Source organism: Felis catus, chromosome X (genome assembly GCF_018350175.1).
Source record: "Felis catus isolate Fca126 chromosome X, F.catus_Fca126_mat1.0, whole genome shotgun sequence".
Classification (NCBI taxonomy): Eukaryota; Metazoa; Chordata; class Mammalia; order Carnivora; family Felidae; genus Felis; species Felis catus.
The window spans coordinates 57,130,972-57,147,700 of record NC_058386.1 but is presented as its reverse complement, the minus strand read 5'-3'; the positions used below and the strand labels follow the sequence as shown (position 1 = coordinate 57,147,700).

The 16,729-nt window shown below is 42.9% G+C and overlaps 1 protein-coding gene across 7 annotated transcripts in view; it reads right to left on the bottom strand.

The window, feature by feature from the left end:
* Positions 1–16,729, bottom strand: part of EDA (ectodysplasin A) — a 443,987-nt gene that overhangs the window by 5,119 nt on the left and 422,139 nt on the right. The window contains exons 3-7 of one of the 7 annotated variants that reach the window (XM_011291781.3): positions 16,417–16,440; positions 5,829–6,008; positions 4,400–4,434; positions 3,418–3,469; positions 673–803 (exon numbers count right to left, since the gene is read on the bottom strand). In XM_011291781.3, the coding sequence (XP_011290083.1) occupies positions 673–803; positions 3,418–3,469; positions 4,400–4,434; positions 5,829–6,008; positions 16,417–16,440 (422 nt within the window). The remainder of the gene's footprint in view (positions 1–672; positions 804–3,417; positions 3,470–4,399; positions 4,435–5,828; positions 6,009–16,416; positions 16,441–16,729) is intronic. The other 6 variants (XM_011291782.3, XM_011291785.3, XM_011291783.3 and 3 more) reach the window with 6 other exon arrangements.

The following is a 16,729-nucleotide window of genomic DNA, read 5'->3' as shown; positions in this document are numbered from 1 at the left end:
CCAACCTCAGGGCTCATCTACCTCTAGCTTGGAGGAGCCACCACAGTGGAGGCAAACAACAGGCGTGGAAGTGGATGGGCATTGGCAGATGTGGGGAATGGGCCCAGGGCAGGACAAGGACAGAAACTGGGGGTGAAAGGGGCTGGGAGAATGATGGCAGGAAGGAGGAGGGAATGACAGAGAAACAGAAAGGTAGACAAGCAAATGGGAGAGAGAGGAAGGAAAGACCGTCAAAAATGTTTTCGAGGTGGAGAGAAAGTCTGCAGGAGCACTATTTATTGTAAAGTTGGCCGTGTGTGTGGTGGGGGGAAGGGGTGCTCAGCAGCCCTGCAACTGACTTTCAAAGAATACATGGAGACAGAGATCAAGTTTGGCAGTAGAACCAAACAGCTCGGTGGGGAAACAAGGGCTCTGTGGCCCTGCAGGAGGGAATCAGATGGCAGGGTGTGGGAAGGGCCTCTTTTCAGTTTTTCAAGGATATCTCTCTAGGGGGCAAAAAATCCAAACCAAAACAGTCCCTTCTCTCTCCCCTCCTAGTGAAGGGCCCCCACCCCAGTCACCCTAGAAAGCAGGAAGTTAGCTGGTCTTGGCTGGCTCCACAGTGCCCCTATGTGGCCTATACCGGATCTGCATTCTGGATGTAAGAAGAGTTAGGCCTGAGACCGTACTCACTTCTACCTGACTATAGATGAAGTAGGTGCCGTCCACCAGTACCTCCAACTCCCCGCTGCGGGGATGTAGCTTAAACACCTTGGGGTTCATAGTGATGCGAGACCAGTCATTGAGCACTCCACCTGAAAGATCTCAGTATGAGAGAAGGGCAGTCACTCAGTACATGTCAGAATAATCTGGGCAACAGAAACAAGAAATATCAAGCAGCAACCCCCTACCCCTATCCCAATGCAACCTGGGTAGCCCAGGGGGCCAAGCTTTAAGAACAGCATTTGGAAGCAGACAGCATTCAGTTTGTGAAACAGCTGCCAGGCCTGCCTCAGGCTCCTGGGGTCTACTTGTTTGTCTCCCTCTCTCCTTTCCTGACCCCTCCATCTGGAAGGGTCTGTAACTAACACCTTCTAGCTGGAATTGGGAGTGGGGGTAAGAAGAGAGTGGGCATGCTGCCCTATTTTCTTTGTTGTTTTGGGGACTGCACAGGCAAAATTCAGACACTGAGTGGCAGGCTAGGTCTTATTATTCCGTTCTACTTCTTCAGCCATAGCTCCTGAATCTCTCTCCTGTCTTACAGGTTCGTGGGTGTTGTCTGTCCTTTTCCTTAAAAGATTCTTTTTTATAGCTCTTTCATGCCCATTCCTTTTTGGAAGGCTTCCCTGGGCCCTCCAGGAAACCACTCAGCCCTAGGAATTGTCCACCTGAAGAACCTTAGGGATCAGGAATGAGTCAGATTTCATGGCAGCTGGGATGGGCGACCACTGGTAATAGGACCCCACAGGAGAGGGGGATCTTTTATGAGAGTGAGGGATAGCCCACCAAGCAGCACTAGAATGAGCCAAAAGGATGTTGAGGGTATCTGGGACCTGAGGCACCCTTGGTAAAGCATCTGTCTGTCAGCCCAACCCCATTTGGGGCAGAGGGAGAATCCTACCACCTTTGCTGGACAGTGAGAAACTGTATGTGAGGGCAGAGGACAAGCTTCCATTTCAATCCTGCACAGAGAGGGATGTTCCTTCCTACCACCAGAGGAGGGAGTCCAAGCCCATGGGGTCTTTACCCATCAAAACCTTCCGTTCTTCACCCAAGAAATTATGTTTTGAATGTCCATGTTGGGCTAAGTCTCAGGAGGCCTGGTTCTCTGAGGTGTGAGGAAACTGGCCTTCTGGAAGACCTCATCTTCCCTCGAGGTGAAAGTGGGTGGGATAGGAGTTAGGAAGCGAGCCCTGGCTCTACCCCTTCAAATGACTGCTCTGCATGATGTCCTTCCACCCCTGCCTCCCTCCCTTCTGCTTGTGGTAGAACTGAAGATCAGCATAAACTACTATTAGGGATTGGCCCAGAGGGGCTGGAATCAGTCTTGCTGTGTGGTAGTGGGAGCAAAATCTGTAGCTTCCGGCATAGAATAAGCACAGAGGCCACCCGTCCACCCAGACAAATCTATTTCCTGCCTGTCTCACTCCTCCCTGGACAGATGGTGATTATGGCCCATCCAAGACCCCAGGACCCAAGGCACCTGGTCCTAGCAGGATTGCTTGGGTTTTGCTACTATTCTGTTCCTACTTATACTTTTGAGGCTATTAAATTCCAGGCATCCAGGTGGCAGTCCAGGATGTGGCGAAGCCCAATCATTAACAAAGCTCAGCACAGCCAATTTAGGACTGACTGGGCTCTTAGGAGCTGTCCCCATGCAGCAGGTTTCTTAAGCTTCATTTACTGTTTCTGCACTCAGAGCCCCTCCCTTCCACTCCAAGCTCTGTAAGCATCTGGCATCTTGGCTGGCTTGCTGCTTCCCAAGGCTCCTGGGGGTTCATGCATTTTAGGCTTTGTGCACCCAGGGGACTGGACATTATTTTAAAGTGCTGTTCGTTAATGAATGTTCATGTCTCTTTGGGGGAAATGATGAACCTAGTCATTCAGGGGAGTGTACATACATCACTAAAGTAGCATAGTGCAGTGGAAAGAATCAGATGGACATAATTTTGAATCTTGGCTCCTCCACTTAGCTGAAAACCTGGGCCAGCTAATTAGCCTCTCTGAGCTTCAGTTTCTGTTTCTGCACAAAGGAGCTAATACCTATATCATAGGGTTGTTGTGAGGATCATATAACATGAAAGACAAAGAAAGTATGTTGAAAATTTTAAAGTACATACAAATATAAGGCAGTATGATTTCTTATGGTATTATTGAATCTCTCTGGGACTCTGGTTCCCCATCTTTTAAATGTAGGGGTTACATTAAATCCATTTTTTTAACCTCCTTAAACCTGTTTCACCTTTTTATAGATACTAGCATCTCATACTCCGTAGAGAGTCTAACATGCTCCCACCTCACCCCGAGAAAAACTCCCTCCACCCATTTTCTGTGGAGACCCGTCAGACAAGAAGAATTTAATTTTCTGTAGTTTTACCTTCTCTAGTTTGTATTGGGAAAATGTTGATCAAACTACACATATCCCCATGGTGACTCTGATACAACCTGCTTCTCCCAGGAGTTCCCAGGTTCGATGATGTCTCAAGTCCCTTTCAGCTTCCTCATCAGTGATTGTAAATGGAATTGGTATGTAGTGATGGGTCTCAGTGCAAGCAATTACCCAGGACGGCCAGTAGAGGGCAAATGGCATGCAGAATGGCCCCCTACCGCCAAGGGTACTTAGCAGCCCAGGAGGAGCTAGGCTGGTGATTACCTGAAGGCTAGGGGTAAGGAAGAGGAGAAGCTCCTCTTGGGGAGAGAGTCTATTTGGACTCTTACCATTCTTGACTTGAATTGCTGACCCTTGGCCCTGTAGATGCACCACAGCTGGCTGGGAGGATGAGAAGGACAGAAAGAGTAGTCACTGGGAGTAATGGCTTCTTGCTTAGCCACCAGTTTCCATGTTTTCACCTCTGACTTCTACTCTCCTTTCATATCCCAATTCTGATCCGTTTCTCCTGTCTTGGGATGCCAGTGACCGCATCTCTGCTAGTGAGTAATATGATTTGTAGCTGTGCCACTTCCTAGCTATGTGACCTCAGCAGAATGGAATGCCTCTGAGCCTCATTTCCCTAACTGTAAAATGGGGATTTTAAAGAATCTCTGTCTGGCCTCTCTCACAGGGATGTCTGAAGATCAAATGAGGTGATGGATATAAAATTCCCTGCAAGCCATCAAGCACTGTGCAGCTGTGTACATTTATAACTGTGGCCAAACAGCTGTAGTGAGGGAGGGCTGAGATGAGATGAGGCAAGGCAGCAGAACTTGCCAATAGACAAAGATTAGGAAGCTCTAAAGACAAGGGAGGAGCCCTTTGGGCCTTTAAGGCAGAAGCCCAGGCTGGGTTTAGCTTGGAGCTGGTTGGCTGATTTTCAAGCTCCTGATCCTAGGTGGTCTGAGTGCCTGAGTACCGACAAGGTGTCTGGGGTAGCTGGGAAGTTGGAGGCTCAGGTTGATAGGCCTGACTGGCATCTCATTTCAGCTGACTCCTGAGCTTGGATATGGTGACCCTCTGTCTTCTGTGCAGTGGGGGGTGGGGGGGAATGGCCTTGGCAAGACTCAGTTCCCTTAGTTAACGGCAGGCCCTGGGGCAAAGCTTTTCTGCTCAAAGACGAGAGGGGGCTGTGAGTGAACCATCTCAGGAGCTCCAGGGTATCCTTACAAAACAAAGCTTCAGCAATTTTAATAGGGAGCAAATTCTAAGGTGGCTCTAGCCTGTGGCCTTCCCTCCTCCCCAGGAAGAAAGCAATTCCCAGCCAACCTGGTTTTCTCGAGGTCCAGCTTTATCAGCAGCACCTGCAAAATAGGACAGGACAATCAGAAGGCATGCTCCTTCTACTTCCCTTTCCCCTTACCTAGGCAGCCAGTGGCAGTGAGACTTGCTTTGGGCAGCCAGGCCTGGGGATGGGGGAGGATACCACTTCCTTCTGTTACTTGTCCCTGACCTGTCTCTTCAGAGGGCCTAGCATCCAGCAGGGAAACTGGCCTCTTGCTAATGCTGGCCCAAGGCAAGCCTCACTGTGCACCCATAAAGACAGATGAGAGAGCAGTCCTGCCACTGTGTGACCCTGAGACAATGTTACTTGCTTCCTTAGTCTTTTGCTCCCTTTCTTTAATTTTCTTCATAGACAGCTTTGCCATTTGTAAATATCTTGCTTTTTTAATCAGGTCTCTCCTCTTCTAGGACATGAACTCCATGGGAACAGGGACCACTTATCAATCTATCTCTTGTATGTAGAAAATGCTCAGTGTCTGTGGAAAGATTGGATAAAGAAAAAAAAAACCTTCTATCTCCTTCTCTTGTGGTCACAGTAATGCTGATTAGCCCCACTTGAACTATGAGTCAAAGACCCAGAATTTTGGGGCTTAGAGAAATCAGTTTTGTAGAGAGTCCATTTCTTTAAAGCCCCAAGATACAAGAGGGGAGCAGGAGGAGGAAATAACAACTGACCTAAGCCCTGGCAGTCTGACTCCTGTCAATTCCAATTAGGCAGGTTTGGACTGGCATCTATACCTTTTGGATGCCCTTCTGGGCCCAAGGGAAAAGATGCAAAGAGATTAGATGCTATTTGAATGGGCAATGTGGTGCAGTAATGATGTAGTGCAAGAGGCACTTGGTTCCTCAGTCTCAGTGACTGCATTTGCTTCTTCCACAGTCTGAGGGACTTGTAAGTTTCCAACTGCTTGACCACCAGTGACTGTTTTTCTACCTCTATGGGAAAGGCACGTCAGAGTTCATGGGAGGAGACTATTATAAAGCTTGCCACTTTTTCTAGTCCCCAACATTCCTCTCCATAGCCTGCTTCTAATCAGATGCCGGCCATGTGGTGATAGATGCTGAAAATCAGAACAGACCAAATCCACCCCCCACTGGAACTCTGATATATACGAGTTTACTTGCTCAATACAGGGAGGCCTAGATAGAGTCAGGGAGGGATTGCGATGAAAAGGTTGAGAACAGGTGGCCTGTCCTTGACATGTTGGTATACACAGGAAGTTAGAGTAGGCAGGCCCTCCTGCCTTCTTACATTCCCAGCTCTCCACGGAGCTGGGAGCTGGGAGACCTGCTTTTCTTACTGCTCACCAAAGCCATCACCACCATTTGAAACTTCTCTCAGGATCACCTACTCCTGCTCTTTTAAGGTACTTGCAAGGAGCCTGGGGGCATGTGGAGAGACAGAGGAACTCACCAGAAGGTCCCTGGAGGCCAGGGGGTCCTTGAGGACCAGGAGGACCTGGAGGGCCAGGTGGTCCCATAACAGTTGTTCCTGGAATTCCAGGAATTCCAGGAATTCCTGGGGGTCCTTGGGGTCCTGGAGGTCCTGGAGGTCCTGGAGGGCCATTGGGCCCAGGAGGTCCTGCCTTCTTTCCTAAAAGACAAGATTTAGTGTTAAATTTGTAGCTATTGACTGATAATATACTGTCAGGAGTTCTACAGACTTCTAAGGAAACAAGGTCAGCCCTCTGGGAATTCCTGCTGTAATAAAGGTAAACACCTTTATTACACTATACAACACACACACACACACACACACACACACACACACACACACACATACACATCCCTACCCTCTTTCATGAATAATTATTTACAGAACTGGTTTGAAGATATAGAAATAAATGACCCTTAAGGAGCTCAGTCTACTAGGAAACAGACACAGTCACAGGATAGTATAAGTGCTATATTAGTGGCAAAATTAGTAGACAAAATTTTTAAGAGGTCAGAGAAGGCTTCAAAAAACAGGTTACATTTCAGCTGAGTCCAAAAGATTAGAATTACCAAGTGGTCAGACTTGTGGGTCACTTTTTAGAATTGAGAATTAGGCTATAGTTAAAGAGTGTGGCTTTCATATTTACTGCTCAGTTTGGTGGAATTGATGGAGATGACAAGAGGGAGCTAGGAGGACGGCCTGACCTTGGGAATAATATCAACTCCAGGAAGGTTTCCTAGAGAAGTCAGGATGTACAGGAATTAGGGCTTGGTATAGAGGTGGTTGTAGCTGCAAAAGAGAAGGAGTTTGGGAGATGAGAGGTTGGGGGGAATGGGGAGAGAAGGAGGGAGGGAGGGAGAGTGGGAGGGAGGGAAAGAGAGATTAAAGGAAAGAAGGGGAGGTGGAGAGTAGAAAAAGCTAAAGAGGCAGTTGGCAGGTTTTGCTTTTTCAGCTGACCTCTCTAAACCCTATTTTTAAAGATCTCTGGGAAAGGCACTTCTGCAAAGTCCCTTGGTAACATGTTCCAGTGTTTATCACCCCCTCACTGTTAGGAAGTTCTTCTGTATATTTAACTGAAATTTCCTCCTGTGGCAATTGAAGCTCTTATTCTATTCTTTGTGTAGATAGAGAAGAATAGTTACCATCATACACATAACCACCTTCATATGCTCAAAGACATTAAATCACCTATCAACCTCCATTTTTATAGGCTGCATAATGTAGCTTCCCAACATCTCTCCTCAGAGGCCTTATTCTCTCGAATGTATTATTAATCAAACCCACCAACTCCTCCCCTTTTCCTCCTCACTGTCCTTTCAGAAAAATCCTGGCCCTTCTATTCTATATTCCAGTCTTTCCAACATTCCCACCAGGATGTAGCTATTTGACTGAGTCATAACTGTGGTCTTGAACCAAAACCTGCAAGTCCTGTTTACTTCCTTGGCTCTGTGCAGCCCAATTTACCCACTGCAGGTAGCCATAGAAGGGGTGTCTTCTTCCCTTCACTACTTTCTCACAATTTTGTGGAAATCCTAGGAATACAGGGCTTTGATCAGAGGCTCCATGACAGTATCTCCACCAGTGGTACTCTCTTAGTTTTAAATGTAACCTTCTTAAATCTCACTTAAACATCTCCTTAATAACTCTGACTCCTTACTCCCCAGACTCTTAGGCAGGAGAATCATGACCTAGTTTATCAGGCCCTCCTTTAAAAATAATGCTGCATTTTCAAGAAACTCAATCCCTATGGCAATGCCATTCAAGAGGCCAGTTGTCCATGTCTAACCACATCTGCATTTGGAATGAAACAATGGGGTCACTGTGGGGCTCCTTTCCCAGGGAGGAAAGGAAGGTCCAAAGAGCTTCTCTCCCATGGAGTGTCCCTGGAGCCTTAAAGACCTAGAGGCAGGAAGGAGCTTTAGTGTTTTCCCTGCACGTAGCAGCAGCAAAAGATTGGATCTGCCCAGTTTCTAGATTAGCCAATTTCAAGATGCTGAACAGGAAAGCCATCTCCCTTCAGATTTGGGCGGCTTCCAAGTCAGGCTTATTCAGTGCCCAAGTTTCAATTCCAGCTAGTGCAGTGGAAAGAACACAAAATCTGTAGTCAGGAGATAAGGCTGTAAGCCCCAGGTCTGCCACAGACACACTTTGGGCAAATCCCTTCCTCTCCCTGAGCCTTAGTTTCTCCATTAGTGAAACGAGGAGCTTGGCCTTGATGATTTCTCTCAGTTTCCTCCCAAGACTGAGGTTCCATAAGGAAGAGTGACTTAACCCTGGCAGTCAGGAAACTGCCCTAGCCTGGTTGTAAGGTTTGTTTCTCCATATTGTTCTCTGGGTGGCATAGATGTAGAGGAAGGTGCATATTAGACTGTTCTAAGTCCCAGAATTTTCAGGCCTAGCTGATTTTTCAAGCTAGAGGGTGTTCTTTGGGTACAAACTTCAGTGTCAAGACTGTGAATCTCTTGTGATTGCTAATGTAATGTTGGAAGAATTACAGCCAGAAACTCCTCTAGTCAAAAAGAATAATGGTTGCAGCATAAACAGAGGATGTTCACTTATGAAAATGTTGGAAAGCATTTGGAAAAAAGCTCCTGCTGGGATCCAGTTCTGCAGCTGGTCCTCTTTGCTCCTCTGTAACCAGGCTTAGGCATGTGTGCTTCTCACATTTGCGTAACTTCCAGAAAGTTGGCCCAGTGAGAAGCATGTGCAAAATGACCTCTGGACGAGAGGATGCATTTAGAGGGTTGAATTCCTTCTCCAGGTTTCCTTACTTTAACAGGACGCTTCATGACACAAAAGCCCATAGACTTCTGTACTTAGAAAATTATCCTGTGCAGTCTTAGATGGAAGAGTAATCTTATTCTTTTCAAAGCTAAACTTCACAGAAGGGGCATTTCCCTAACCTTTTAGTGAAAACCAAATTGTTGAAAAAACACATCAAAGCAAGTGATTGAGAATGAGAGAGATGGAGGGAGGGAGGGAGGGAGAGGGAGAGACAGAGAATGAGTGTGAGTGAGTTAGTTATAGAAGGGGAAAATTCTATTAGAGATGGAAATTAAATGAACAACTCAATTTACCTCTTCATGCATGTGCCTATTCACTGTGTCCAAGGAAATCTGTATTAAGTGGCTTCTAAATCACTTTCAGTCAAAGTAAATGTTTAAGGTCTATGTGCATTCTCCTTCCAATAACGGCCCATACAAGGTAGCAGTGCTAAGCAGCAATCCGAGTCCCTGCCAGAGGCATTGCATTCTATGGATTGTAATTACAGGGCTTCTAGCCTGGACAATTGCCTTCTATTGTCACTAGCAGGTGTGTTCTCTCAGTGCTCACTCACTGGAGAACATTACAACTGGGTGCCACTCCCCACCACACACATGGCCTATAGTACATCACTAGCCTACTTGCAGTTCCACCAAACATGCCATGCTCTCATCCTTCTGGGGGATTTGAATATGCGGTTCCCTTTGCTGGAATGTTTTTCCCCCTCTTTCTTCCCTTTTCCTTCAAAGTCCAGGTTAAATACTGCTTTTTCCCTTTCTTTCTTTCTTTCTTTCTTTCTTTCTTTCTTTCTTTCTTTCTTTCTTTCTTTCCCATTTATTCTTGAAGAAGAGAGAGAGCACAAGCAGGGGAGGAGAAAAGAAAGAGGGAGACACAGATTCTGAAGCAGGCTCCAGGCTCTGAGCTGTCAGCACAGAGCCTGACACAGGGGCTCGAACTGACAAGGCTTGAGATCATGACCTGAGCCAAAGTCAGACATCCAACTGAGCCACTCAGGCACCCCTTTCTTTTTCTTTCTTTCTTTCTTTCTTTCTTTCTTTCTTTCTTTCTTTCTTTCTTTCTTTCTTTCTTTCTTTCTTTCTTTCTTAATGCTTATTTATTTATTTATTTATTTATTTATTTATTTATTTATTTTTGGGGGGGGGGGGCTAGGGGCAGAGAGAAGATCCCAAGCAGGCTCGGCACTGTCAGTGCAGAGCCTGACACAGGGCTTGAACTCATGAACTGAGATCCTGACCTGAGCCAAAATCAAGAGTCAGACAGATGCTTAACCAACTGAGTCACCCAGGCAGCCCTGTTTTTTTTTTTCTTAGATGTGGTTCCTTACTCCACCAGGGAGAACTACATGTTCTTTCTCTGTGCTCCCACAGCACGCTGTTCATGCTTCTATGATAGCATTTTTTTCACTGTAATTATTTGTGTGTACTTCCACTATTCAACCACTTTTCTTTTTTCTTTCTTTTTTTTCCCCACTTTTTTTTTTACCTCAGTATCTCTATTCCTGATAAATATAACATGCTTATTCATTGTTTAGTTAATGGGTGAAAAAAAACAAAACAAAACTAGTAGCTGTAATTAGAAAGTGTTCCTAAGTCTACCTATTAAGAAGGAAAGTCATCCCTGGATTTGTGTTAGGAGCAGAGAGTATCCTTGTTAAAGCCAGGTGAGCTTTCTACATTTATTATAATTTCCATTTTTAAAAATTAATTTATTTTTTAATTTACATCCAAGTTAGTTAGCATATAGTACAACAATGATTTCAGGAGTAGATTCCTTAGTGCCCCTTACCCATTTAGCCCATCCCCCCCCACAACCCCTCTAGCAACTCTTTGTTCTCCATATTTGAGTCTCTTATGTTTTGTCCCCCCTCCCTGTTTTTATATTATTTTTGCTTTCATTCCCTTATGTTCATCTGTTTTGCATCTTAAATTCCTTATGAGTGAAGTCGTATGATATTTGTCTTTAATTTCACTTAACATAATACTCTCTAGTTCCATCCACGTAGTTGCAAATGGCAAGATTTCATTCTTTTTGATTGCCGAGAAACACTCCATTGTGTGTATATAGATACACACACACACACACACACACACACCCCACGTCTTCTTTATCCATTCATCCATCAATGGACATTTGGGCTCTTTCCATACTTTGGCCTTTGTTGATAGCACTGCTATAAACATTGGGGGTGCATGTGCCCCTTTGAAACAGCACACCTGCATTCCTTGGATAAATACCTAGTAGTGCAATTGCTGGGTTGTAGGGTAGTTCTAGTTTTAATTTTTTGAGGAACCTTCATACTGCTTTCCAGAGTGGCTGCACCAGTTTGCATTCCCACCAGCAGTGCAAAAGAGATCCTCTTTCTCTGCATCCTTGCCAACATCTTTTGTTGGCTGAGTTGTTAATGTTAGTCATTCTGACAGGTGCAAGGTGGTATCTCATTGTGGTTTTGATTTGTATTTCCCTGATGATGATGATGTTGAGCATTTTTTTCATGTGTTAGTTGGCCATCTGGATGTCTTTTTGGGAGAAGTGTCTATTCATGTCTTTTGCCCATTTCTTCACTGGATTATTCATTTCTTGGGTGTTGAGTTTGATAAGTTCTTTATAGATTTTGGGTACTAACCCTTCATCTGATATGTCATTTGCAAATATCTTCTCCCATTATGTCAGTTGCCTTTTAGTTTTGCTGATTGTCCCCTTCACTGTGCAAAAGCTTTTTATTTTGATGAGGCCCTGATAATTCATTTTTGCTTTTGTTTCCCTTGCCTCCAGGGATGTGTTGAGTAAGAAGTTGCTGTGGCCAAGGTCAAAAAGGTTTTAGCTTGCTTTCTCCTCTAGGATTTTGATGGCTTCCTGTCTTATGTTTAGGTCTTGCATTCATTTTGAGTTTATTTTTGTGTATGGTGTAAGAAAGTGGTCCAAGTTCATTTTTCTGCATGTCACTGTCTGGTTTTCCCAGCACCATTTGCTGAAGAGACTGTCTTTATTCCATTGGGTATTCTTTCCTGCTTTGTCAAAGATTAGTTGGCCATACGTTTGTGGGTCCATTTCTGGGTTCTCTATTCTGTTCCATTGATCTGAGCGTCTGTTTTTGTGCCAGTACCATACTGTCTTGATGATTAAAGCTTTGTAATACATCTTGAAGTCTGGGATTATGATGCCTTCAGCTTTGGTTTTCTTTTTCAAGATTGCTTTGGCTATTTGGGGTCTTTTCTGGTTCCACACAAATTTTAAGATTGTTTGTTCTAGCTCCGTGAAGAATGCTGGTGTTATTTTGATAGGAATTGCACTGAATATGTAGATTGCTTTGGATAGTATTGACATTTTAACAATATTTGTTTTTCCTATTGAGGAGCATGGAGTATATTTCCATTTTTTTGTGTCTTTTTCAATTTCTTTCATAAGCTTTCTATAGTTTCTGGTGTGTATAGATTTTTTCATTTCTTTGGTTAGATTTATTCCTAGGCATTTTATACTTTTTGGTGCAATTGTAAATGTGATTGATTTCTTGATTTGTCTTTCTGTTGCTTCATTATTTGTGTATAGGAATGCAACCGATTTCTGTGCATTGATTTTATATCCTGTAACTTTGCTGAATTCATGGATTGGTTTTAGCAGTTTTTTGGTGGAATCTTTTGGGTTTTCCATATAGGGTATCATGTCATCTGCGAAGAGTGAAAGTTTGACCTCCTCCTGGCCGATTTAGATGCCTTTTATTCCTTTCTGTTGTCTGATTGCTGAGGCTAAGACTTTCAATACTATGTTGAATAACAGCGGTGAGAGTGGACATCCCTGTCATGTTCCTGACCTTAGGGGGAAAGCTCTCAGCTTTTCCCCATTGAGGATGATATTAGCAGTGGGTCTTTCATATATGGCATTTATGATCTGCAGGTATGATCCTTCTATCCCTACTTTCTTGAGGGTTTTTATCAAGAAAGGATGCTGTATTTTTTCAAATGCTTTTCTGAATCTATTGAGAGGATGATATGGTTCTTGCCTTTCTTTTATTGATGTGATAAATCATGGTAATTGTTTTGCGGATATTGAACCAGCCCTGCATCCCTATAAATCCCATTTGGTCGTGGTGAATAATTTTTTAAATTTTTTTTTAACGTTTATTTATTTTTGAGACAGAGAGACACAGAGCATGAACGGGGGAGGGGCAGAGAGAGAGGGAGACACAGAATCGGAAGCAGGCTCCAGGCTCTGAGCCATCAGCCCAGAGCCCGATGCGGGGCTCGAACTCACGGACCGCGAGATCGTGACCTGAGCTGAAGTTGGACACCCAACCGACTGAGCCACCCAGGAGCCCCAATAATTTTTTAAATGTATTGTTTGATCCAGTTGGCTATTATATAATTTCTATTTTAAAGGAGATATGACAAAAGTTAAAAACTACATGCTTGATGTAGTAATCAAAGCAGTATGGTACTGTAATAGACACATAGATTAATAGAACAGAATAGGAAACCCAGAAATGAACCCACAATTATATGGTCAATTAATCTTTGACAAAGCAAGAAAGAATAACCAGTAGGAAAAAGAATGCCTCTTTAACAAATGGGGTTGGGAAAACTGGACAGCAACATGCATAAGAATGAAATTGGACCACTTTCTTACAGCATACACAAAAATAAATTAAAAATGGATTAAAGACTTAAATGTGAGACCTAAAACCATAAAAATCCTAGAAGAGAACACAGGCAGTAACTTCTCTGACATTGGCCATAGCAACTTCTCTCTAGATATGTCTCGTGAGGCAAGGGAAACAAAATAAAAAATAAACTATTGGGACTACATCAAAATAAAAATCTTCTTCACAGCAAAGGAAACAATGAACACAACTAAAAGGCAACCTACAGAATAGGAGAAGATAGTTGCAAATGACATATCTGATAAAGGGTTAGTATCCAAAATATGTAAGGAACTTATAAAACTTAACACATAAAAGCAAATAATCTGATTAAAAAATGAGTGGAAGACATGAATAGACATTTTCCCAAAGAAGACATACTGATGGCCAACAGACACATTAAAAGATGGTCAACATCACTCATCATCAGGGAAATGCAAGTCAAAACTACAATGAGGTATCACGTCACACCAGTCAGAATGGCTAAAATTAATGACACAGGAAACAACAGGTGTTGGTGAGGATGTGGAGAAAGGGGAACCCTCTGGCCTTGTTGGTGGGAATGCAAACTGGTACATCCACTCTGGAAAACAGTATGGAAGTTCCTGAAAAGGTTACAAATAAAACTGCCCTAAAGTCCAGCAATTGTGCTACTAGGTATTTACCCAAAGAACACAAAAATGCTAATTCAAATGAATACATGCACCCCGATGTTTATAGCAGTATTGTCTACAGTAGCCAAATTATGGAAATAGCACAAGTGTCCACTGACTGATGAATTGAGAAAGAAGATGTGATATGGATGGAACTAGAGAGTACTAGGCTAAGCAAAATAAGTCAGTCGGAGAAAGACAAATACCATATGATTTCACTCACATGTGGAATTTAAGAAACAAAGCAAACAAGCAAAAGGAAAGAGAAAGAGAGAGAGAAAGACAAACCAAGAAACAGATTCTTATCTATAGACAACAAACTGATGGTACCAGAGGGGAGGGGGTATAGGTGAAATAGAGGCTGGGGATTAAGGAGTACACTTGTGATAAGCACCAGGTGATGTATGGATTTGTTGAATCTTTATACTGTACACCTGAAACTAATATTACAGTTTATGTTAGCTAACTGGAATTAAAATAAAAACTTAAAAGAAAAAAAGGAAAAAAAAATCGAAAGAAATTATCAAGCCATGAAAAGACATGGAGGAACTTAAATGAATATTACTAAGTGAAAGAAGCCAGTCTCAAAAGGCTACATACTGACATTTTGGAAAAGCCAAAACTAAAAAGACAATAGAAATATTAGTGGTTGCCAGTGCTTAGGGCAGAGGCAATGATGAAGAGGCCAAGAACAGAGGATTTTTAGGGCAGTTAAACTATTCTGTATAATACTGTAATCTATGGGGATCTATGTCATTATACATTTGTCAAAACCCATAGAATGTACAGCACCAAGATGAAATCTAACATAAACTATGGACTTTGAGTGATAATGGTATGACAATGGAGGTTCATCAGTTACAGCAAATGTACTACTCTGGTCCAAGGTGCTGACAGTGGGGGAGGTTATCCACATGTGGGGGCAGGGAATATATGGGAACACTCTGTACTTTCCCCTCAATTTTGTTGTGAACCTAAACCTGCTCTTAAAAAAAAACTATTAGAAAAAAAACATACATGCTTAAAAGTCAAATTTACTTTCTTAAATACATAATATCTTGGTGAGTGCCCAGGCCCAATGGAGAAAGATTTCCTCACTGATCCCAGCTCTTGGCTTCTTTTCCACCTTTGCTCAGATGAGGTCCTCAGGAGGCCAGACTATTCCTCAGTTTCTTTACAGTAGCAACATAGGTTTTCCATGTGGGCCATGGTACTTCAAGCCACCAGAGTACCCTAGTGCTCAGAGAAGTGGCAGGCAGTGGCTGAAACCAGTCTTTTTGGACTACTCTGGGATTGGCGTACTATGAAGCTCCAGAAATCTTAACCGAACCATTTTGGTTAAAGCGTTTTAATGAAAAATCATTAATTTCACTCTTTTTTCTTTCTATGTAGGAAAACAGAAACAAATAGGTATTTAAAACTGATTTTGTAGTTTCTTTTTCTTTCTTTTTTTTTTTTTTTTTTTTTTTTTTTAGTCCTAAGGAGTGGACCATATTGCCATGTTGCCTACTTTTGTGTTTTGGAACTTGTTCTGTCTTTGGGTACTCTTTGTATGTATGTTTGTATACTCTTCAAGTATGCAAGTGCTTATACAAGCTCTTGGATCAGTCCTGTTGGAGGTATATCAGAAACTTACTGACCCATCAATGGCAAAATGGATCTGCTCAATGAGAAGCTTCTTTGAAAAGACTAAAAGATCAGGGTATTACTTCAGCCTAGTTCTTCCATCACAGAGAAAATGATATTGAAACTCCAAAGCAAGAAACATCTTCCCTGACTGAGACATAGGATGGGGATAGCTTTTAGGCCAAGAATAGGGTACTGACATCTTTCAGAAGGTAGTATATCTAGTCCCCACAAGCTGTCTCAGGACTTAATTCATCAGGACTTAATTTACAGATGATCAGTGATTTGATAAAGGAGAGCAAAAAAAGGACAAAGGAGGACAGGGAAAAGAGTAAGGAAGAATGAATAAAAGAGATGTCAATTTAATTGTATGAAAGGGGGAGCAAGAAAGAAAAATAAAAACAACTTTCATACGCTGCTAGAGTAGCAATTTCATGGATCATCACCAAAACACAATCTCTATTTCTTGTTCCACAGAAGCTACAATATTCGAGAAGATCACAGGTGATTGAATAAACCAATGAATAAACAGCATTGAAAGAATATATAAAAATCCTACTCCCTTTTTTCTTCTAAATTTATTTATTTACTTATTTATTTAATTTTTAAATTAAATGTTTATTTACTTGAGAGAGGGAAAGAGAGAGAGAGGGAGGGAGGGGGAGGAGCAGAGAGAGGAGGGACAGAGGATCCCAAGTGTGCTCTGTACTGAGAGCAGACAGCCTGATGCGAGGCTAGAACTCACGAACTGTGAGATCATGACCTGAGCTGAAGTCAAATGCTTAACTGACTGAGCCACCCTGGTGCCCCTTTTCTTCTAATTTTAGAAAAGACATGAGAGCAATTTCATAAAATCAGGAGCTTAACTTACCCTTTTTCTTGTTTTTAACTGGACCTGTTAAAAAAAGAAAATGGAAAATTAAGTCACTGGACATTAACAGACAGTGTTTATTCTCCAAGACAGTCACAGGAGAAACTCCCATGACATTGTAGAGTTGGAGGGAGCTCCACACCAAGGGTCAGGTTATTGGCAAGGTATCTCCCAACTATCAGGCCTCCCCAGTCTGTTTGTGTTTTTTGACTACTGTAACAAGAAAGGTATAAGAAAGATTCTTCCTTAGAAAAATCTTTCAGGCTCAGTCTTTGCAGCGAGGGAATGGGTAGTTCTTCATGGGGATGAAATG